The sequence below is a fragment of the Callithrix jacchus genome, chromosome 14 (genome assembly GCF_049354715.1).
Source record: "Callithrix jacchus isolate 240 chromosome 14, calJac240_pri, whole genome shotgun sequence".
Taxonomy (NCBI): domain Eukaryota; kingdom Metazoa; phylum Chordata; class Mammalia; order Primates; family Cebidae; genus Callithrix; species Callithrix jacchus.
The window spans coordinates 15,827,901-15,852,268 of NC_133515.1; the positions used below are offsets into that span (position 1 = coordinate 15,827,901).

Here is a 24,368-nt window from a genome sequence, read left to right on the forward strand (position 1 = left end):
TATTGAGACAGAGGCTCACTCTGTTGTCCAGGTTGGAGTGCAGTGGCATGATCTTGGCTCACTGCAACCTTTGCCTCCTGGGTTCAAGCAATTCTTCTGCCTCAGCCTCCCAAGTAGCTGGGACTACGTGTGCACCACCACCCCTGGCTAATTTTTATATTTTTAGTAGAGACTGGGTTTCACTGTGTTGGCCAGGCTGGTCTCAAACTCCTGATCTTGTGATCCGCCTGCCTTGGCCTTCCAAAGCACTGGGATTACAGGCGTGAGCCACCACACCCGGCCCATTTTTGTATTTTTTAAATGCGGTGTTTCAAATTCTCGACTTCTACTCAGTAGTCAAGACTGGTACTTCTACCCAGTACCCAGATTACTGTGCTGTTACGACAGTAAGTTGTTATAGAACTATTTTCCAAAGGTTGGAACTGATTTTAGGGTTTACATTTAAGCTGTGTTTAACACCTGAAACTAAATTAATGCTAGCATTCAGAACTAGTAAAATCATAATTACTGACTTCTCCTCTGTTTGACACTGAACCAGCAGACATTTCCCTTAGCTTTTGGTGACATGGATTAATGTAAAATGGTTTGGCGATTTACTTTAATTAATTAGCGATAGAGTATAATTAATGCTTGGTGTTTTGAATGAACTTAATTTGAGAATAATGAAAATTTAATTTGAGATCTGAGTTTGTGATACAATTTTGAAGATTGATGGAATACCTAGATTCCTGGTTCTTGGGCCTTCAGAAGAAGAGAATTTCATGTGTTAAGTCTATTTGGTCTCATTCAAGGAAGCAAGATTTTTTATTTGTTCATAAACTCATGCAGTATATCATTTTACATATTCAAGTACACATAATATGTTCTCTGGAGAAAGCAGAAAATTGTATTGCATTTCAACCTTGTAATACCCTCACGTTAGTGTATTAAGCTGATCAATAGGGGTATTTATCTCCTTTTGTTGAGCACGGAGAAATTAACTTTTCCAAAGCATCATTTGTTATTGTTGAAAGTCATGTTGCCCTGTGCATACAGGCTTTTATATGATATTACACATAAAAACATATGGTACATATTTTTAAGTAAGCCCTTAATTTTAGAATAGGTTTTAAATTTACAGAAAAGTTTCAAAGATAGCACAGAGAATTCTGATAGAACCAGCGTCTACTTTCCCCTGTGATTAGCATCTTACATTACTCTAGTACATTGGTTACAGGTAATGAACCAGTACTGGTACATTATTATTAAGAAAAGTTCATGGTTTATTTGCCCTGACATCCCTTTTTCTGTCCCAGGATCCCATCCAGGGGACATTTCATTTAGTCTCCATAGCACCTCTGCTTTGGAACAGTTTCTTAGACTTGCCTTGGTTTGTGTGTGTGTGTGTGTGTGTGGGTGTGTGTGTGTGAGAGAGAGACTCACTTCATTGCAATATTTGCTGTATGCAGTGGTCTGAGGTATGCCTATATATGTTCAAAGAAGAATATTTATGATTTCTGATTACTGAGATTGTCTGTGGAATCACTTACTGTAAATACATTTGAACTCCCTTTTACAATTATTAAATAATAAACCACTTAATCACATTTCTCTTATAATTTAAATTAAACACTGCCTAAAGAAAAGAAGCAAAGTTTATTTTTTCTTTTCTAGTAAAAGGAAATAGATTAACACAATCCTTATTTTAGCAGCTGGATTTCTTTTTTTTTTTAATTGCATTTTAGGTTTTGGGGTACATGTGAAGAACATGTTTTTGATGACTTGACAGCATTGAGGAGCAAAACTGCTTTTCAGGTTTTTTGTAGACTGTCCCTCAGTTGAGAGTTGTCAGATGTTTTTCTTGTGATTAGTCTGGAGTTACCCGTTTGAGGAGGAAGGCCACCCAAGTAATGTGCCATTTTGTGTCAAGGGTCCATGTGATTCAGCATGGCTTATGATGATTGATGTTGACCTTGATCACCTGGCCCAGGTAGTGTTTGTCAGGGTTCTCCACTGTCAAAGTGACTCTTCCCCCTCTTTCCATACTTCAGTCTTTGAAACAAAGTCACTTAAGGAAGAGGGAGTTCAGCTCTACCTCTTGGAGGGGTTGTATTTACATTAGTTATTTAGAATTCTATCTGAGAGATTTATCTATTCCCCCTCAAGAGACCAAGATTTTCAGTGGGGATAGAAGGCACTGTGGCACAGACAGCCCCTTGGCATTGTTGCAGAGGAGGTGATAGGATAGGATGGTGCCTCAGCACAGGGGTTCTGGAATGTGGTCCTGGGCTGTGGAGAAATGCAAATTCCAGAGATCTGCAGTGGATCTCCTGATCCACGTGGGGTGGGTTGGTCTGGAATTCTTCCTGTTGAAGGAGTTCCCCAGGTGATTCTGATGCATATTCAAAGCTGAGAACTTCTGCTGTGGATTAGCACTTGAACCCTAGGTGTGCCAGCCAGGGATCAAGCCCTCACCTCCTTCCTCACTGCTCACACCTCATCCCTGCTGGTGGCATCCAGCTCTAAAGCTCCCCGGCTGAGGGCCCCTGTGTGACCACTCCTTCCATGGTTTTGACCACCTCTTGGATCTCTCCATCTATCTGAGGCTCCCTTTGTATCAACCCAGGGTCTTTGCTTTCTGGATAACTTCATCCTTAGTTTGTTGGACCCAGAGTTTGAGTAAAGTGAGAAACCAGTTACAGCTGAGAAACCTATTGTCAGGGCCAGAGTAGGGAGGTCCCTAGAGGCCAGGCTTGTGTGAAGACGGTTTTGTTACTTGTGAGACAGACAGAGAGACACATGTCCATGTGGACTGTGTTCAAGTTCAGGCAAATCAAAAATCACCAGAAAATCTTCTAGTTTCCATGTGTGTCTGATGCCTTGCACTCTGGGACAGCCCTAGCTCTTGGGCACATTCCCTGGTTGAAGTAGGAGAGCGCAGTGGCCTGAAGAGGTTTCTTTGGGTTTGGGGTCTGGGTGGCCATAACCGTGGTGCCATCTGAAGAAGCCTGGGCTGTGACTGTGCTCATGAAGTGGTCCTAGCCCAGTAACTAGAGATCCAGTGTCTCAGCAAGGTGCACTCCTTTCATAGATGGGGACCAGAATCTGCCCTCGTGCCATTCTGGTGACACTGCCCACCCAGCCTGCCAGGCCTCCTTTGGGCAGCAGGCTCTTTCCCTGCCCAGGCTTGTGTGGGAGCGGAGGTGTGGGCAGTGCCGGCGGTGGGGGAGGGGCTTGAAGGGTTCATTTTAACTCCTGGCTGACTGACTGAAGGTTCCAGAGAATCTTTTTTTGGGAGAGAGGAGTGGCTGACCTTTCTCTTGGGTACAGGAAAAGTTGGGTAAGGCCATTAGCATGTTTCTCTTTCTGGTCACTACCTTCTCCCTTCTAGTGATGAGACCATTCCAGGTTTGGGTGGAAGGCCAGGTCGGGGGAGACTACTTCCTGCTCCACCCTTCCCACACTATTATACACAGATGAGAGACTCTGTTGTATTCATGCACATGGATATCATTTATAGTAATGCATTCTGTTTTTTAAAAAATGATTGGGCCAGGCACGGTGCCTCATGCCTGTAATCCCAGCACTTTGGGAGGCTGACGGGGGAGGATTGCTTGAGCCCAGGAGTTCAAGACCAGCCTGAGCAACATGACAAAACCCTGTCTCTACAAAAATTACAAAAAAATGCCAGTAGTCCCAGCTACTTGGGAGGCTGAGGCAGGAGGATCACTGGAGCCTGGGTGGTTGAGGCTTCAGTGAGCCATGATCAGGCCACTGCACACCAGCCAGGTAACAGAGTATGACCCAAAAAAAAAAAAAAGGACATTTGCACTGCCCCTTTTGAAAATTATTTTCTTTTCAATCTATGCCTCTGTGTTTGTTTTCTCTTTTGACCTGCAGATTTTGGATACATTTTAAAAATACCTTGTCCTTTTTCTAAGTTTTTGCTTTGACTAATTTAAAGTTGCTAGTGTGGGTTTTGGTGGCTTTGTGTAGATGAATCACTTGACCTGAAAACAAGGACTTTCACTTTGCTAGAAAATCAAGGACAGGGTTTCTGGAGTGGATTGCTCTTGGGTTTTCCTTAGAAGAAGCTTGTTGAAAGCACAGTTTCTGTGAGTCAAGAGTGGGCTTAAACCAGGTGATCTCCAAAGATTTCCTTCAACTCTCCAGTTGAAAGAGGCCTTGCAGAGGAAATAGGCAGCTAATGGGCAGAGCATCAAACCAGGGGGGTCTGGGTCCAGGCCTGGAGGCTTCTTGCTGTCAGAGCGCCTCCTCACATCAGCAGGCATTCCTGGGATTCACAGCAACAAAAAAGCCCTCTGCTTTGAAAGGTGTTCAGTCTGTCTCTTCTATAGTCTGGACTCGAATCTAGGGATTTGTTGAAGCTTATGGCCCAGGGTCTTGATGTAGTATGACGTTCTGAGTGATTTCCTGAAGAAGGTATCCTGAACCATGGGCCTGTGGTGATTAGTACATGGACTTCAGGATATCCGTGAACTTTGGGGTGGGAAAAAAATCCTTATTTCCACCAGCTTTTAACTGAAATTCAGTATTTCCTTCCCTCATGAATGTAGGTAGCATAGCCCACAGCATTTAGTCATCAGAGAAATGATCACTATTTTCCTGTTATGTAATAGTTCTGCAGGTGTGTTGAAAGTGCAATTGCTTTTATCATTGTTTTTAAATTACAGTTGTTATTAGCACTGCTGCTACCCTCTCATTTGGCGTGTCAATAAGAAGTACGTAGATTTCTGTCTCAAGTTTGTTTTTAAGTAATGTATTAATAGCTGTGTTCCATATAATTGCATAAAATGAAAATTTACTTAAAAGCACCCTCCGGAGGAGTTCCTAGGCCTCACCATTCTGCCAAGGGGAGAGCAGGACCTGGCCGGGACCAGGTGTCACCATGTCCTCTGATGACCGAGTTGCTGGGACCAAGGCTGCTGGCCAGAGACAGTCTACACAGGCGTGGCAGAAAAGTAACTCAATTCTGCTGCTTAACAGAACTCTTTCTGGTCATCCAGTAATAGCAAAACACGCTCCAAGTGCATAAAATGAAAACCTGTTCTCAGAAGAGAATATAGAAAGAATTTTATTTAAATTGGATAAAAGCCTAGTTATTGTTTTTATGACTTTTATTTAATTATTTAAGTTGTCATAGTGGGAAAAATTAAATTCAGTTTCTTAGTTGAAAAAAGAAACTCATTTAAATTTGGGTTCTGGAATGTGTGATTATTTACTGTTATAGCAGTTGGGTTGGGGTTGAGTTGTACGTTGGGCAATTAGGGGATTAGAATAACTTCACTATCAGAACAATGTCAATGACTTAAAATCTCTTGCATGAAAAAGTTTGACTTTCCGATTCTCAGGAGTTTTGTGGCAAATGGTCCCTGGAGTTTTGGACACTGTGTTTAAAGAAATACGCTATAAAATAAAAAATAATTTGAAAGAAGAATTGGCCTACACATTATTTGTATTGTGCCTTATTGCATGTGGAACTATAAATACCAGCTGCTAGAAATTCCCTTACAAATAATGGACTGCATGAAGGTACATTCTTAAAGTACTTGTGGCAATAGTAATAGCTAATATTTATTGAGCACTTAACATGGCTGAGCATTTCATGTGTTGCCTAATTTAGTCCTCTCTACAGCCCCATGAGGCTGCCCTCAGCCCCGTTTGACAGATGAGGTAGCTGAGTTAGAGAAGCAGAGCAGTTTATCTGCATGCTAGTCCTGGCCGCTTTGCTTTGCAGAGCTCCCATGTGGGTGTGTTCTATTTGCACGCTTGTGCAGTGATCCTCTGTGTGGGCCACAGCCTTGACCCTTTGGCTGGTTTTGCGTCCGCACCCTGCAGGTTAATGAGAGCCTGTGGGCAGGCATCCCACATTCTTAATTATTTTAGCACCGCAGCTGGAGTGGAAATGCTTCCTTCTGCAGGGCTGTCTGAGCTCCACGTGTTTATCTCCGGCCACCCTCCAAGGACCGCATCCCTGCAGGAGCCTGCAGCCTGCTCTGCTTCAAGGCTCAGCCACAAAGCTGCCTCAAAACCCGATGGCCTGCCTCATCTGACTGAGACAGAGGTCAGCAGGAGGCAGAATGACACTGGTCACTTGCTCTGGTCTTCCCAGGTGGGGTTTCAGCAGTGCCAGGTAAAGAGATCTCAAAGTGCAAACTAAACACACAGCTACTTTATTGAGACCTAGATTCCTGAGATGTATTTTTCTGGTATTGCTTTTTCTTGGTGTGAATTTTCTTTTAAAGATAAAGATACTGACTCTGAAGCATAGTTTTTGAAAAGAGAGATGCTTCCTGTAATCTCACCGTCCTGAAAGAGAAGCGTTTCATATTTGCAGATCATTCTTGTAAGTATTTATAACTTTTGTATTATTTCTATTCTTCTCACTCTGAATATTTTTTCCACTTTACTAGTTTTTCAAGTAGTTTTTTTCATGTTGTATGATATCCCGTGGAGTTGAAAGCTCCACCACTTGCATAAGCAGTGTGCTGAGTTGGACATCTAAATTTTTGTTCCAGTAGAGGTGCCTGTGTACATACATTCTGGGTGTATTTCTCTTCTCCAGTGGAACCATTTCTTAGTATAAATTCCCTGGAGAGGGATCACATAGTTACATGGCATGGACATCTTTATGGCTCTTGATGCATCTTACCATAACACTCTTCCAAAGGGTTATGCCAGTTTTCAGTAGTGTGGAAGTATCAATTTCACCCAAACTATAATGCTTTTAAAAGTCAGTGTAAATGGTCCCACCATGAAGACATTTTGAATTGATCTATTCTAGAGGACTGTGTCTCAGAGTGATGATAAAACAGTGTCACTGTTGTTTTGAAAACAAATTGATGAGAATTTATACATACTGTGACTACTGTGTCCTTTAAAACAGGCTGACTCTAAAACGGTCCTTGAATTTCAGGGACTCTGCCAGTAGTGCTCACTGATTTAGCTCTCCATCATGGTCATCCCGAGGCCAGCCCGCCTGCCAGCTCTTGGCTTTCCTTTCGAGCTGGTGGTCCATTCTTTGAAGGGACTCCCTGACAGCAGATGGAACATTCTCAGGCATGGCATGACTTTTCCCTTTGAAGACGACCTTAGTTTTTGTTAGTAGACTGTGCTGTGGGGACTTGTTTGGGGCATGATATCAGTGATGGGGCTGGCTTATCATATTTTTGGTCACTGGCTAAGTGAGACAGAGGTAATGGGATTTATTTTTTTTAATTGCTAATCTGTTCCTTAAAGACATTTTCAGAAACAGTTGAAAGTATTGTTAGATTTTCACACTCATAACAGGCAGATAGCCTCCCACAGGTACTGTTTAGAATATGGTGTGTGTGTGTCTGCGTGCATGCGCACATGTGTGTGTACGTGTGTGTGTGTACGTGTGTGTGTGTGTGTGTGTGTGTAAGTCTATGGAAGTATGTGTATTAGCTGTCTTTTGTTATGTAAAAAATTAAGAGTCCAGGTAAACCACACCCAAACTCCAGACCCACAGAGATGATAAATGGGTATAAGCTGCTGAATTTGCAGTGACTTGTTACACGGCAGGAGGTGACGCTTACAGTGCCTGGGTGTGACCAGTTCCTGGTACTCTTGGTCAGACTTTGCTTCCTCCCAAGCAGGACTCCCAGAAATTCCTACCCTGGATAGTAGAAATCGCTAGAAGGATGACGAGGAGGCGCAGGTGGGGCTGAGGGGGGAAGGTGGGCCTGAAAAGCGCATTCTGGTAGCAGGAGAGCCTGGGTATGTGGGACCTCCCCACCTGGGAAAGTCTCTGTTCTGCATGGCTCTGGGAGGGCCTGGAAAATGGGGCAAACCTGATATATTTCTTACTCTTTCTCTTAACCTTTTTTAGGTTTTATTTTTCTTCTTTTATTTAGGAATGGGGTCACGCTCTATTGCCCAGGCTGGAGTGCAGTGGCGCCATCATGGCTCACTGTGGCCTCGAGGAACTGAGCTCAAGCGATCCTCCCACCTTAGTCACCCAAGTAGCTGAGACTACAGGCATACACCACCACACCCAGTAAAAATTTTTATTTTATATTTGAGAGATGGAGTCTCACTCTGTTGTCCAGGCTGGTCTCAAACCTCTGGCCTTAAGGGATCCTCCTCCCTCAGCCTCCCAAAATGCAGGGATTACAGACTGGAGCCTATGGGCCGGGCCTAGGTTTTCTTTTTCTCCACTGCTTTGTATTTGTTCAGTTGTCACCTTTCAGAGTGGTCTGTGAGGGAGAATCCTGGCCGGGAGGGGGTGGATGGGGGCAGGGTTTACAGGTCAACAGCCAGCCATGGCTCTGTCCCCAGACCTTTTACTTGGCCTCCCCTCCGTCTTGTGGGCATGCAGGATTTTTGTTCCCTCCAAACTATTTTCATCTGTAGTGAATAGTGTTAGTTTGACTTATGAATTAACATTTAAGCCATCAAATTAGTTTAGTAACTGGCTGGAGGCTTCTGGCTCCATTTTCCTGCTGCCTGTGCAATGTGGTGAAACTCAGGAGTGAAGAAAAGATGTGAAGAGAGCCATGACATGCTTGGGAGGAACTCCTCTCACCTGAGGACACATGCCCAGGTGTGTTGCGCCTGCTGGTATGGTCAGCCGGGTGAGGCCCACACACAGCAGTGCCGGGATCCTGGTGCCTGCTTACCTCTCTGGAGCCAGGGAGGCTCTGACCTGGAAGCCTGGACTCCCTTCTGTATTTATCTCATAGATACGATTCCATATCTCCAGGTATATAATTGTAATGTTATTCATGTTACGTGTGTCATTGAACCAAATGCAACTTGCTGTTAATGTAATACCTCTCATGACAAGCCCTACATGGCCTACTTATGATGTCCGATATGAACTTAAAAAGCCTGATAGGAAGTTTCACCTGCAAAACGGGACTCTCCCCATTCAGTAACCTAATTCGTATTTTGTGAAAGGTGGTTACATTTTGGTACACTGGTGATACTATCATTTATTTAGGAATATCTGTTACTCTTCGTGGTTATAGTAGAGGTTGGCAAACTGGCCATCAGCCATATCCCATTCATCTGTTTGTATGTGAATACAGTTTTGTTAGAACCCAGCTGGGCTCATTCATTTCCACAGCCTCTGTGGCTGCCCCATGTTGCAACAGCAGAATTGAGGAATTGTGACCATGTGGCCCACAACGCCAGAAATACCTGGCCTATTCCAGAAGACGGCAGCCACTCGTGTGCAGCAAGGAACAGAAGTCAGGAGTGCCGCATTGGAGTCCCTGCGTTGTCCCTTTATTGGCTCGAGGTTTCCGTGCCCTTACTTGGGAAAGGGGAAGGAGGAGGCTGATTGTCTCAGGATTGCTAGCATGAAATTGTGCAGGGTACTAGGTGGTTCCCAGCACTTAATAAGCACTTAATAAATACGAATTCCTTCCCTCTATTACTCACATCCCCGGCTCTCATCCTTGAGAGTTGAGATTCACATGTAGTTGCTGTCTACATGTGAAAAGTTTGAGACAAAAGGTGGTCATCAGTGCCTGTGTTTTCAGAAATGAAGACATTGCAAGCAGCACCATCCAGCAGAAATAGAACGCAAGCTGCCAGTGTGCGCTAGGTATGTAATTTCACCTCCCCCAGTAACCACAGTAAAAAGATTACAAAGAAATAGATGAATTTTAATGTCTTCTTTAACCCAATATAACCAAAATATCTCAACATGTCGTCAGTTACATAAATGACACTCACTTGCTTTTTCTGCCTGTCTTTAGAGTCCAGTGTGTGTTTGCCTTTACAGCATGGCCTAGCTGGACTCGCCACACCTTGAGTGCTCAGTGGCCGTGGGTGGCTGGTGGCCGTCTTGTCAAACAGGCCTCTGATTCTCTGATACCACGCAGGTGTCTCCTAATTTGGTTCAGTTCTGACACTGGCTTCTCAGGGTTCGTGCCAGCCTCACAAGCTTTAAGGGCTCAGTCCCACAAGACTATGTCCATTTCCGACACCAGTTGCGTATCCTAAGCCACCTGTACTTCTGATCAGCTGGCTGTAAATTTGGGTTCCCATGGCCTCACTTCGGGTTCCATAATTTGCCAGGACAACTCAAAGAACTCAGGAAGTCACTTTGCTTATTGTTAGGGGTTCCTGTAATGCAAGATTGTCCAACTGGTGGTCCAGAACAGCTTTGAATGTGGCCCAACACAAATTTGTAAACTTTCTTAAAATGTGATGAGATTTTTTTTTTTTAATAGTTTTCTTTTTCTCATCAGCTGTGGTTAATGTTAGTGTATTTTATGTATGGCCCAGGATAATTCTTCTTACAGTGTGGCCCAGGGAAGTGAAAAGATTGGACACCCCTGGTTTAAAGGATGCAGCTCAGTCAGGAACAGCCCAAAGGAAGCGAAGCATGGGACAAGGGGTGGGAGCCTCCATGCCCCCTTAGGGAGATACCGCCCAGCTTCCATCCCAAGGAGCTCCCCACATCACATCATTCAAGTTTTTGCAACCCAGTCTCCGGTCCTCCACCCCTCCCCGAGTTCCTGCCTTCTAATCACATGTGTTGTCTTTCTGGCAATGACCAGCTTCCATCCAGGCTGTCTAGGGGCCCACCCCCAACCCCCAGTCACCTTATTAGCATAAGCTCAGGTGTTGTACACTGGGGCTCTCTATGAATCATTAAGGGCACTCTTGTTACTCTGTAAATTCCAAGGGCTTTAGGAGCTCCATGCCAGAAACCAGGGACCAAGACCAGAGATCTTTTTTATTATCCCCACCAGGGCAGCCCTGTCAGCCTGCTGCCACACCCCGGCCCACCCCTCCCCATCCCCAGCTGGCTGCGCCCTATTTAAAGCCCTCCTCTCAGTAAAACAGCTGATGCGTGCCTATTTTACATTCTTCTCTACCCTGGGTCTGACTAATCATGACTCTCACTGTGCTGGTAACTCCCCCGTTCTTGCTTCTCAGGAAGCAAATGTAGGAAAAATATAGTAACATTTCTAAGGAAGCTTAGAGATACAGAATGTTTAAATGTAGCACAAAAATTGTGACTCTACTTATAACTTACAGAAGAACTCCACAGTAGAAGTTAGGCATGGCTGCAGGTTTTCTAAGAAATGGGACGAGTCCGTGACCCACTGCACTGCCCATTGCCCTCCAGAGGGAACCATGGGGTAGAGTGACTGACCAAGAAGGCCCAGGGTCTATGCAGCTCCCGCCCTGAGGAGTTGCGCTGTCCAGTGCAGCCAGGCAGCCACAGGAGCTTCTCGTAGGGAATGCATGTGTCAGGCATATTCAGTACAAGTAGTGAGAAGGTAAACCGGAGAAGAACTCAGATTTTAATCCCTCAGAATAGTCTTTGGCCTCTCCTCCTTCCTTATGTGATGTTTCTTGATGTTTTAATTTTTCGACCCTCTGATTTTTGCCTTAGGATTTTGGAGCCAGAATGCCTTGGCCCTGCTGTGAGGTCCGACCTAGGCTGGCTCCTCCCGCCTTGGTGCCTCCATTTCCTTCTCTGGAAAATGGGTTATTGTGCAGATTAAAGTGAGTCAAACTATGGAGAGTGGTGCCTGGCACATAGCATTAGTTGAGTATGTTTGCACTTAATTTCATAACATAAAGCACTAATAAGTAAAAAAAAAAAAAGTGGTATATTGCAATAATAAAAAAGAATGGTGAAAGAGAACTTGTACTGTGGAAGTGGGACATGGTTGCTAAAGGAATTTCTAAGAATCAGACTTCTAAAAAATTTTAATATTCTGAACATAGTTTCCTATAGAATTCTTTGAACTTTAAGAGCATGATTGAGATTTCCATTGCAGTATGACTCCAGTTAGTGGTAGACTTAGTGGCTCTATCTAATGCTGAAATCTTTTTAAAGGATGGTGTTTGCATCTGGCTTTGATCTTTCTGAGAGGTAGATTCATGTGTCCTGATAAAAAGTACATTGCTTTTCTTATAACTAAGGAGGCCTGAAACTTATGGTTGTGTGTGTGCGTATGTGAATATGTGTTTACATAACCAATCATATTTAAAATCATTTTCTTAGAAGTAGAAGGCTATAGAATAGCTGTCATTTTTAGGGGACATAGATATGCTCTAGAAACAGACCATCGATCCGTCAAATGATCAGGTCAGTGACTCGAATTTGATTCTCATGTGACTCACAGAAGGCTATATTGCCTAGGATGTGGACATTGATATTTAGGACTCTGAATTATTTTTCATTATTTTAAACTTAAAGATCTTAACTTTAACAGGTCAAGAAAAAGAATACTTCCGAAAATGTATTTCTAGCCTTTTAAAATACTTCAGATCAAGGAAATCATTTTGGATAGTAAACTATATTGCGTTAAGCAGTTTGGCAGTTATCATTTCAATCTTCTGTTCTGGACAATCTTGATGTTAATATCACTATTTCTATTCCCTTTCACATTTTTTGTTCTGACTTTCTAGTTAAAAACAAACAAACAAAAAAACACGAGGGCTGGGCATGGTGGCTCACGTCTGTAATCCCAGCACTTTGGGAGGCCGAGGCAGGTGGATCACATGAGGTCATTTGAGACCAGCCTGGCAAACATGTTGAAACCCTGTCTGTACTAAAAATATAAAAATTAGCCGGGTGTGGTGGCAGGCACCAGTAATCCCGGCTAGTTGGGAGGCTGAAGCAAGAGAATCTCCCGAACCTGGGAGGTGGAGGTTGCAGTGAGCTGAGATCAGGCCGTTGCACTGCAGCCTGGGCAACAAAAGTGAAACTCTCTCTCAATTAAAAAAAAAAAAAAGATATACCTAATTTAGACAAATATTTTAAGAAGTTTCCCATTGTTTCTAATGATATCATTTAGGTAGAAAGTAATGTTCTTATCACTAGAAGGCAGTTTTTTTAAAGCTGATGTTTCTCAAATAGAGACTATTGAGGTTTGCTTTGAGTTCATAAACCTTTCTAGAAAAAGCATGTACCTGAGTTGTCGCTACTGGCAGCTTTTTCTAACCATTGTTTTCTTCTGTCTGAAGTAAAAACCCTCGGTTGAAAGCTGCCGTTCCTTTGTGAGACCTGGCCGTCACTCAGATCTATATTTTTCTCCACAGCTGTTCCCAGTAGCTTCCTCAGACTGACTTCCTCTCTTTCAGGGCCATTCCAGGGCCTAATTTTCCACTCCCTCCGAGCCACCCTTCCAAATTGGGTATTGTCGTGGAAGTGTCCAGGAACTCCTCAGCTCTGAGGTCTTTGAGAACTCAGCTTGTGAGTTGCGCCCTGCCTGTAAAACCGCGGGTCCTGGCCCAGCCGAGGGCAGTGTCTGAAGGATGGCAGAGGGGGTAGCGTTTGCAGAGGCTGAGAATGTGGCGTTAGCAGTTGCCACTGGTGTCTTCCCAACAGCCTCTTGGGGCCTCCTGGGAACTCTTGATCTCTTTGGCCCGGACTTTGAGAATTGTGGATTTATTTAGAGTGTTGATTTTTAACTTTCATAAGGCTCTGCTCTAACACTCAGCTTGCTTATTTATTCCCAAAGGAGAACCTTCTGCCCATGGAGTAAACAACACTCATCATCCTTCCCATTTGCCTGTATTTGGTCAGGATAAGAACCTAGAAAAAGGAAAATGATCCTTTCTTTGTTCCCAGGGAATGTGGGCACAGCCCTGGGTTTCACTTTAGCCCCCTCGGTGTCTGCGTTTTAGATAGCTGATCTAGCCTCACAGAATCACTTCCCCAGAAGCGGCCAGGTCTCTGGTCCTCCTCCCTCTCCAGCACTGGGGTCAGCCGCATGTTACTGATGCTGGGTTAAACAGTGAGCCAGGACTTGCCTGTCACTGTTGGCTTAGCATACGGTCATTATTGTGGAAGACATGGGAAGAAGTCAGTGAAAACAACATTCTGCTCTGAAGCCCAGAGGTATTAGTGACCTCCTAGAGTTTTTTTCCCAAAACTCTTCTTTCTGGAATTGGCTTCTTCTCCCCTCCTATTTTCATAGTGAGTGCAGCTTCCTTTCATCGGGGAGGCTGAGTCCTCCCTGTCCTTGCCCTGCATCTGGGTCTCCTGGTCCTTCCTTCACAGTGTGTTCCTGGCCACCTCCCACATCATCCCATGTGTCTACTTTTTTTGGTGGGGTGGGAGATGTTCTTGCTTTGTCGCCCAGGCTGGAGTGTAGTGGTGTGATCATGGCTCACTAAAGCCTTGAATTCCTGGATTCAATCAATCCTCCTGCCTCTGCCTCTCCTCAGTAGCTGGGACTACAGGTGTATGCCACTCCACTCAGCTAATTATTTTTCTTTTTCTGTAGAGATGGGCCCTCACTGTGTTGTCCAGGCTGGTCTGAAACTCCTGGCCTCAAGCCATCTACCTGCCTCAGTCTTCCAGAGTGCTGGAATTACAGGCATGAGCCACCCATGATCTGGTCATCACTCATATTTTTGTCCATGAGTGAATGCCAAGGACATTTTTCTTTAACAAACCAATATCGGCAATTGCAGTTGTTTTTCAGATCCTCTAACACTGGCTTAGTCCCCTTGTCCCTCTGCTTTCCAGCCACCTGCTTCAGGCAGACCTGTCTTCTCGCCGTCTGGTCCATGTGCCAGCCTCCATTAGTCCATGCACCTTTGCTCATGCTGGTTTTCAGCCCTGGAATGCCTCCTGGTTTCCCACATGCTCAGCTCAGGGCCATCGCCATGGCACCTGGAACCTGCAGGGGAGGTAACTTCAGTATCAGTAGAAAGACCCCATGGTGTCTGTCATCTGTGCTTCATACTTAGTGTCTTCCGTCACCCTTCCCTGTCCTCTGTCAGCACCTAATACCAGAGTGGCCCTTTGACACATAATGGTTCATGACTTAAATGCTAGAGCATCCTGGTATATGGATATTTTTTCTTTGGAAAAGTTGAAGCAGCAGTCACCCACTCTACAACTATTTGAGCGCCTCATCTGAGCCAGGCACTGTTTCAGCCCTGGTGATCCTGTGGTGGAAAAGTGCACCTGAGTTCCTGCTCCTGGGAGCCTGTGTCTGGCAGACTGCAGTGGTGTAGACTATTGTCTTTTGCTCTTATGCAGTCTTTTGGGTACTCCAGCAGTCTTTTCTTTAATTGATTTCATTTGCCTTAAACAAGACAAAAGCCTCCATTTATCAGAATGATGTCAGAGGTACCAAAATGGAATGTGCATCTAGAAGTCCTCATGTGGAAGATGTGGGTTTTTCAAAGTTTTCTGGGGGGAGTTGGGGATGGAGACTTGTTCTTTTGCCCAGGCTGGAGTGTAGTGGTGCGATCTTGGCTCACTGCAACCTCTGCCATCTAGGTTCAAGTGATTCTCCTGCCTCAGCCTCCCAAGTAGCTGAGATTACAGGCATGTGCCACCACGCCCAGCTAATTTTTGTATTTTTAGTGGAGACAGGATTTCACCATGGTGGCTAGGCTGGTCTTGAACTCCTGACCTCAAGTGATCCGCCCACCTTGGCCTCCCAAAGTGTTGGGATTACAGATATGAGCCATCGTGCCCAGCCTCCAGCTATCTTAGTGATGGATGTTTTAGGTACGTAAGTCCTCACAGTAGCTGAGTCCTTGTAGCCAGTGTTAGCTTGGCTTTGTTATGATGGTCTGTTTGGCCTGGCAGATATTCAGTATTTTCTGTGTTAGCAAAAATAAAATTGACGTATTGGTCAGAATCTGGTGGCCCTTCCTGTGAATGGACCTCTTGTGCCTTGGTGTTGCTGAATCCCTGGAGAGATGTACCTGGGTCCCAGAGCCAGATTTGATTGTCTCAATTTGGGCAGGTGTCCACTGCAGGACTGGTCATGTGGCTGGGGAAGGCACACAGTTAACTCCAGTCCTGGCTATCGGTGTCATCCTCCTGCGGTGGGGAGGGGAGATGTCAAGTTGCCTTGGGCCTGAGCATGACAAACATCTGTGTTCCACTAGTACACTCAATTTTAACTCACATTTATTTTGCAACTTATGACGCATTCATTGGACACTGAGTACTTTATGTCATCTAAAAGCCACTTTTTTAGTTATATGTTTAAAGAAATGTGGCTTAATGAGTTATATAGATGTACAATGAAAAACTGCTTTCTAAAACCATTACCAGTCCAGGTGCGGTGGCTTATGCCTGTCAGCGCAAGAGGATCATTTGAGGCCAGGAGTTTGAGTCCAGCCTGGGCTATTTAGCAAGACCCTGTCTCTGCAATGATATAATAATAATTACCAGATGGATTCATGTAGAAATTAAGTAACACCATGGTGTCTGAGTCCCTTGTCATCTGATGTTAGCTTAACTTTAGTTTTGAAAAAAGCATTAATGCAGTGTATTTGTTGAAGGGTGGTTTTTACATGCCAGTCATGTTGTAAGCAATTCGTGCTGTGTGTGGCATATGGCTGCCTAATCAATGAGAATTTGCCTGTTTCTATGTGGATTTTTAATTTTTTATAATGGGAAATTTCAAAATGTAAGTATCCTGACTCCTGTGGGGGGTACCTGTCCGTGGACATCAGTAGTTCTCCGCTCTGGAGAAGTCACTGGAGATCAGTAGCTTCACTCCCTTCCACTGTCTCTGGGCTCCCTCTTAGATGATTCAAATTCCAGGTAGATGGATCATTATTTTTAATAAAAATGTAGTTTTTAAAATTTAACTTCACATCGATTTTGTTCAAACGTAATTCTTTTTCCTCTGACTTGCTGGTTCTTTTCAGTTGTCATTGTAGCACTTTGATATATTCTTTCTTACCTCCTTTTGGGTTTTAAATGTTATTTATGATTTTATACCTTAAATAGCTTCTGCTGTAGACAAGCAAAAGCTGTCTGTTTCATGCAGCCTTCCAGGTGAAGAATAATCAACTAATTACAACTATTTGAAAATTAGCTTCCTTTTTGTTTGTTTGTTTGTCCCTTCTGCCCTCAGCCAGCCAGGCATCACTGGGAGCATCACACCTCCCGGGTAGCTTGGGAGCTACCTTGAGTCACTTGGATTCTTCTAACGTGAATTTGTGTCTTTGTGTGCTAATCAGGTTCATGATTTTCTCATCTGCAAATGAGAAACTTGGAATAGCTGGTCATCAAAAAGTTCCTCTTTGATTTTTGTGGTTACCAAAACCAAAACAAAGCATCACCACCAACAAAGAAAACAGTGCAAGGGATAATGGTTGAACACCAGTGGCTTAGGGAGGTAATGACTTCCACCTGGGAAATAATTTGGAAAAAAATGTACTCATTGTATTTTGGTTTTCCCCAATTTGGTGTGGCCTGGAGCATGTCAGTGGGTGTGGAGCAGGCCATGCCTGGCTGAGGACCTCACCTGGGAATCCCAGTGCTCTACCCTGCCATTTGCTCCCACTTCCTGTACATTGCTACAGTGTCTTGGGCAGGGACACCCCCACTTCTGTCCTATTGAAACCATACATTCTGGATTTTTCTATAACACACTCAGTTTCTTACCTTTTGCCTTTTGTTTCTGTAAGTACTCCATATATCTTCACATTTCAACGTCTTCTGGAAGCAGCCATACAGTTTTGGGGGAGGGAGCTCAGAACCCCTATCACCATGCATTTGACAGGTGGACCCGTTTGACTGGGGCACGGTGGCCGCTCTCCAGGGTGTGTAGTCACCCAGCTGTGGTTGGGGGCTGCTTCCTGTACCATGCCATCTGCTGGCCCACCCACTCGTGGAGGGCTGCTGCATACTGACTGCCTTGGGCTGTCCCCTGCCCTGGCAGGGGATCTTTATGACATTTTGAGCATGACCAGAAAAAGGAACTTGTGGATTTTCTTTTAGGGTTAGCTGGTGAGCAGATGATGCCAGCTAGCAAGCTACCTTCCTCCTCCAGCTCGCCTGGCTGGTTTTAGCTCAGCCATCTCAGTACAAGGCTGAGCTTGGTTCAGGCTTCAGGCTCTGGGCTCCAGGCCCTGGGCTCTCCACTCCAGGGATCTTTAGCAGTTGGACCACAGGTGACTAATTGAGGGTACCATAGCCCTGTGGTTTCTTTCTGGGAGTTACTACTGCTGACCTCAGTTTTCAGATAATCATTTCTCTACTCTGGTCTTGGGATTCTTCTTGACCCCTTGGAGCTCTTCCCTCTCAGTAAATGGAAACCTCCTAGAAGTTTCATATAGGTAGAATCTAGTATGGGGAGCGGCTTCACAAAAGTGTGAAGGGCTGGGCAGCCAAAGGCATCTTCACTAGAGATCGGAGACTAAGAAAGCTGCTGCCGTCCCTAGGTCTGAAGGACAAAGTGAGGACTTGAGAGTTCCCAGAGCCCAAGAGCAGGCACTCCCCACTGCTGCTGGCACCGAGCAGGAATCCTGAGCCTGTGACCCCACAGCTGTTACTGGGCACTCCACTGATGCAGCTGGAACCTTCTACTCTTGCAGCTGCTGCAGGAACCTGCTGTCCCCATAGCCACGAGCAGGGGGGTTTCAGGGGGCAGCACCTTGCCCTTCCTCCTGCCTTTTAATGTTGCACCTGGTCCTGTCTTTGACAGAACTTAACCAGAATCCAGCTGACAAGTGTGGCTTTCAGGTACAGATGAGGGTTGCGGCAGTCCTGACACCAGGAGGCCACATCTGGCATACAGACTCCTGAGACTGTGGGTGGAATGAAATGACCCAGTGCTCACTACCTGGCATGGCATGGGTGGAGAGTGCTAAGTGCTGGGCATTTTCTCTATGGATCAATGGAAACGGGGTATTGATAATTTGCTAATCATGCAGCTTATACCCACACACTAAAATGGAAAAACATAAAACAAATGAAAAGTTTAAAAGGACCTGCCTTGGCCAGTGGGAATCACTATAAATGACTCAGTTGCAGCTGTTCTCCAGGTAATCATCTGTGAACACCGATGTGCACAATTCCCATCAAGGTCCTGTGTGTAGAGCCACGAGGACACCGTGGTTCTCTGGTGCGTATGTGGTAGATGGAGGGGCAGACCACTTGAAGCCCTGGTAGGAACTGTTTGCTCCTGTCAAGCAGGAAACATACATGTGCATCTTGAAAACACTGAGCTCCCTTTGCAGTTCTGTGCTTGTATTGATGAGAGGATCGGCTTTGGGGTGACAGCTCACAGGATTCTAGCAGCAGCTCCTTGGTTTCACCTAGCCATTCAGCCTCTGCCTGTCTTCTTGTGGTGGCAAGTTCTTTTGTTCGAGACCTGGACTTTGTGAGTCTCTCCTGGTTCCCTTGTTTGCACCTGCCTTGTCTCCTCGCCTTCTTCAGCTGTGCTCGGAAGAGCTGCTACAGTAGCAGTAACAGAAACCCCACTGAGCTCTATGAAGTGAGAGAAATTTGGGCTGAGGACAAAGTGTCTTGTGAAGGAGATGTTGGCAGGCCTGTGGGACTGGGTCCAGGGCATGGAGGGGGATTGGGGACCTAGAAAACCCCCTGCCTTTTAGCTCTGTCGCTCTGTACATTACAGACTGGCTGTCCCTATCCCATTGCCTGTGGTAGTGACCTTTGCCAGCATCCTGGAGGCATGTGTCTCCCACAGAGGCTGGAGCCTTTGGGATCTATTCTGTGTAATGCCTTCAGAAAAGAGCTGCTTTGGCCTAGTTTCTTTAGCTGCCCACTCTGACCACATCTGTTGACCATTGTCTGTGGCATGGGGGGTAGTGGTATATAAGAACACACCTGCCCTTATGACCGTGTACATGGTGACAAGGGAAAAGTGGTGATGGCAGAGGGAGGAAGCCCTTGGTTCTGGGCAGCCCCTCTGTGGGGATTTGCCTGCAGACTGAACTCTCACAGAGTAATGCAGAATGCTGGTGCCTGTGTGAATCAAAGGTGCCCCCTATCAGCTGGAGTTTCTGCACATTTCTCCTTAGACTGGAAGGTTATGCCCTTGATACTGTACTGGTTATGTATGTCAGTTGAGAGAATGGTAATTTTTATTTTCTTTCATTTATTATTATTATTTTTTTAGAGAGAGACAGTGTCGCACTCTCTTGCCCAGGTTGGAGTGCAGCAGTGTGAGCATAGCTTGCTGCAGCCTCAAACGTCTGGGTTCCAGTGATCCTCCTGCCTCAGCCTCTCAAGTAGTTAGGACTATAGGCACATGCCACTATACCTGGCTAAGTGAGATAATGGTTATTTTTTAAAAGAGCTTTAAGAATATGCTTTAAGAATATATATTTTACACTTGGAAATTCAATATTTAAATATTAAAACTGAGAAATAATCGAGAATAATTCATAAGGCTGGGCACAGAGGTTCGCACCTGTAATCCCAGCAATTTGGGAGGCTGAGGCAGGTGGATTACTTGAGGTCAGGATTTTGTGATCAGCCTCGCCAACATGGTGAAACCCTGTCTCAACTAAAAATACAAATATTAGCGGGGTGTGGTGGTGCATGCCAGTAGTCCCAGCTACTTTGGAGGCTAAGGCATGAGAATTGCTTGAACTTGGGAGACAGGTTACAGTGAGCCGAGATCATGCCACTGCACTCCAGCCTGGGCAACAGGGTGAGACTCCATCATAAAATGTGGTTATTAAAATCATTCCTGAAGAAGATAGAAAATACCCAACCTTGGGGATTTTAATCTTTTTATATTAATTAAAGGGGATACTTTAAGTTGATTGCCATGTGACTGTTCTATAAAGCTTCAATCTGTCTGAATGTGGCTGCATCTGTTCGCCACCTATCAAGTGGTAGGTGGCTGTGTCCAGCTGAACTTGGCTTCCTGGAGCTGGGTGCAGCCTCCTGGCTGGAGACCTGAAAAGGACTGCCCATTCTTTGTGCTTTACACTTGGCTTTGTGGGCAGACGGAAGAGAGAGCTTGTTCTCCACCCATAGGACGTATGCAGGTAGAGGAGGGGAAGAAAGAGCATTGATTTTATTATACTAATAATGCAGCTTTTGAATTGAGCCTCTTGGTCAGACCATGATTTAAAACACATACTCACATACGTATATATAGTAATTCCCTAGCAGAAATTTCGCTTTGTAGAGTCTCCATGTTCTGTATGATGGATGAATTCCCTTAGCTATAGGAAGGAAGAACTGATATAGGGAAAACAGCCAAGATATGAGACCCCCTTCACCCTCTCCCTCACAGGATAGCATGTACGTGTCCACATACTTCACAGCTCAGCTAATTTTCAAGACCTCCTGTTTAATTTAATTAAAATTCAATTCAATTCTACTCTTTTCATAAGCTACTCTAATTTCCATTTTTCCAGTTTCACCTTTACCTTATTCAATGGCTTTATTTTAACCGAGCATATTTTGGACACACTAGAAATGAAGCAGACTTCCTTTGTTTTAAAATTTCTGATTGCAAGATTAATCAAGAATAATAAATATTTATTGTAGAATATTTGGAAAGTTTTTAAAACAAAATTTCAAGTAATAAAACCATTGCTTCTCAGCATCTAGATTAAGTTGGGGCCTGATAGTAATAAATATTTAGATGTCTGTCACATTTATTTCCATAATATGGTTTATATATCTATTTATCTAAAGATCTCTCTCTCTTTCTCTAATTTTCATTTGATATCTGGGTTAATCTAATGTTCATTCTCAAATTCTGCTTCTCATGTCTTTCATCACATTCAAATAGACCTTGAATAAAGTGATAACCACATTTTTGTCATCTACACCTGGGCACTATAGAGATGAGAGGGGTGCTGTTTGTAATTATGCTGAAACATCAGTCACAAATCAGAGCCCATGGTCACTGATGTGGTCTGAATGTGTCCCTCATATGTTGAGATCCTAACCCCCAAGGTGATAGTATTTGGAGGTGGGGCCTTTGGGAGGTGATTAAGAGGGAAGTGCTTGCAAATGGGATTCATGTCCTTATAGAAGATGCTCCAGAGGGCCCCCTTGCCCCTTCAGCACATGAGGATGCCGAGAAGCTGCCATGTAGGAACCAGGAAGGAGGCCCTTACCAGACACTGAATTTCCTGGTACCTAGATCTTGGCCTTCCACACTCCAGAAGTGTTGGAAATAACTTCCTCTGTTTATAAGCCACCAATCTGTGGTATTTTGTCATAGCCAGCCAAACAGACTAAGACAGTCGCTCATCCTTGAGTGACTGACCCTCTCTTCTCATTGCCCAAATCTGGATTTTGTCTCTCACCTGGTCATGGTCTTCCTGTCTTCTTCCTTCCAAACTTTTCTCCCTCTCACCCACCTGTTCCATTGCTACTGAGTTGGCTTTCTGAGATTCAGATCTAATTTAGCTCCCCGTTTCCTGGAGGCACCTCCTTGTTGTCAAAACACCTTTAAAATCTGATTTTTGCTTCACCTTCTACCATTCAACCCTTGTGAATTTTATGAACACGATTACCCTAGGTATTCCCAAGGGTGTTGTGCATTTTTTATACCTCTGTGCCTTTGCAGATGCTGTTGCTGACGCAGGGGCAGCTTTCTCCCATCTTGACCTCCACCTCTACCACTCACCTCTTCCCCCACTGCAAGACTTGACTAAAAGCTGTCTCCCCTTTGAAGCCTTCAGGATTCCGCCAGCCACAACTAGTGACCCTTCTTGGCCTTGTCCATGTATATCTGTTTCTTAATACTTCTGCACTCATTCCCGGAAGCCAGTACAGCCTAGCAGTAAAGGTCTGGTTTGCTGGCATGAATCATGGCCTGCCATTGCCATAGTGTGACTTTGAGCTGGCAAAGATCTTTGTGCATCAGTTTTATTATCTGAAAAATTGGGTTTGAGTTTCATTCCTTCCTCACTATGTTCTTGCTATGACTGTGGGAAGTTGCTTTCGGGCTTCCAGGAGAGTGGGAGCCTGTCTCCAATCATCTTTCTCCCCTCTCTTTATCAGGAGTAAGGACAACCCTCCAGGTCTGGCTATGGACAGGGGAGTGGCCAGGCCCAGGGATTCATCGTGGCCCTTCCTTCTCATCTAGATGGATGGATTATCAGGCACCTCCTGCCGATGGCTTCCGCCGGCCCAAGGGGATTAGTGACCTGCCTTCTCTCTCTGCCACCAAAAATCTCCCTAAAACTAGTTCCATTTCCTCCACGGCAGGTGTCTATGGGTTGGGTTAATGGCTCCATGAGGATTTGGGAAGAAACAGTCTGTATAATGAAACTCTTTTCTTAGGTATTAAAGTTACTTTAGATTGTACACAAAATCTCACTTGAGGAATGCTGGCTCTGTGAAATGTCTTGTTTTCATCATCTTACTCTTGAACTCCACGCATAGACAGTATCTGATTTTAGTACTTTTTACTTTGTTAGAGCAGTTTTGTTTTCAATTTAGCTCTCCTCATACAATGTCAAATGATAGAACCTGATTATTTCTGAGAGCGGGAGGATCCAGCCCGTTGAAATCATTTGGCAGAATGGGCTGCAGCTGCCTGTAAGATGAAATGGATGTTGGGGAGAAGAGGAGGTTGCAAAGGCTGTTAGGCTTGTGCTCAGCTCTGACGGCCACAGCACATCCTCTCAGAGCTGGCTTCCAGTGACTGGTACTCACTTACTGTCCCCAACACTGCCAAATGAAAGGCGTAGGGGACAGTTACTCCAGACACTTGTGCTCACCGGCTTGGTGAGGAGGGCGGGAGCCTTGCCTTTATTTCCAGCGTTGTAACAAACCCTATTTGCAGCCAAGTCAGTCGACTGTCCTTTGCAACAGGTAGGCCTTAAGGCCAGGCCCTTTTAGGATACCTGGGATCTGACTATGGAACAAGATAGAGGGGGAAGCTGCCTTAGGAATAAGAGGAGCGGACGGCCAGAGTCCTGGGAGGTGGTTGAACTTTTTCTGCAGCTCTGCTTTGCTTTCTGCCGAAGTAGCTGAGAACGCGAACTGAACTTTGAATTCTTTTGAAGATGATATGTAATCTTTTGAAGCTGGAAAGTCATGGCAGTGGAATGTTCTGCATGCTGTTTGTAGCCTTGCTAGAGCTTGGGTGGGCCCCCACCCCAACCCTTCCCTTGGGGAGCCTCTTAGCTTGTCACTAGAGACTTTCCCCCACCCTTCCTCAGAAGGAGTTATTAAATTGTGCCCGTGTTCTGGGGTAGCGCCGTGAAGCCTGGGTGGAACATGGCTTTTATTTAGGGTAAAAATAGCTTGATGCAGCATTGCCTGTCGGAGCCGGCCTTAGCTCTTAATCTTCACCTGTTTGTGGGAAACTTCATACACCACTGAGGTGGTATTTACCACCGTGGGTGCAAGTTACTAGGAGGGCGGCCATTCGTGGGTAATAATGGTATGTTTTATCCACCTTGTTCCTCTGAGCCTCATAAAATACCTTTAGCATGAAGAAACCCTGTAAATATTTTGAGTAATAGCCCTATGTAAGTATATTCAGATTATGTTTTTTTCTCTAATAGGTGAAAAATGATGACCTCCACTCTTTTCAAGACGGGTAGCCTGTTCCTGAGTGATGTCAGTGTGCTTCCCAGCAGAGGGGGTTTTGTACTGGAAGCAAGGGCATTTCTTCCCAGAAAGTGGGACTTGTCTCATTTCTCCCTTTATAGTG

At 44.9% G+C, this 24,368-nt stretch overlaps 2 protein-coding genes across 6 annotated transcripts in view; one reads left to right on the plus strand and one right to left on the minus strand.

Moving 5' to 3' along the window:
* LOC118147454 (uncharacterized) overlaps positions 1-17,611 on the minus strand; it is a 39,713-nt gene extending 22,102 nt beyond the window's left edge. The window contains exon 1 of the mRNA XM_078348355.1: positions 17,369-17,611. Coding sequence (XP_078204481.1) covers positions 17,369-17,611 — 243 coding nt within the window. The remainder of the gene's footprint in view (positions 1-17,368) is intronic.
* NCK2 (NCK adaptor protein 2) overlaps positions 1-24,368 on the plus strand; it is a 149,804-nt gene that overhangs the window by 15,382 nt on the left and 110,054 nt on the right. The gene's annotated exons all lie outside the window — the stretch shown is intronic.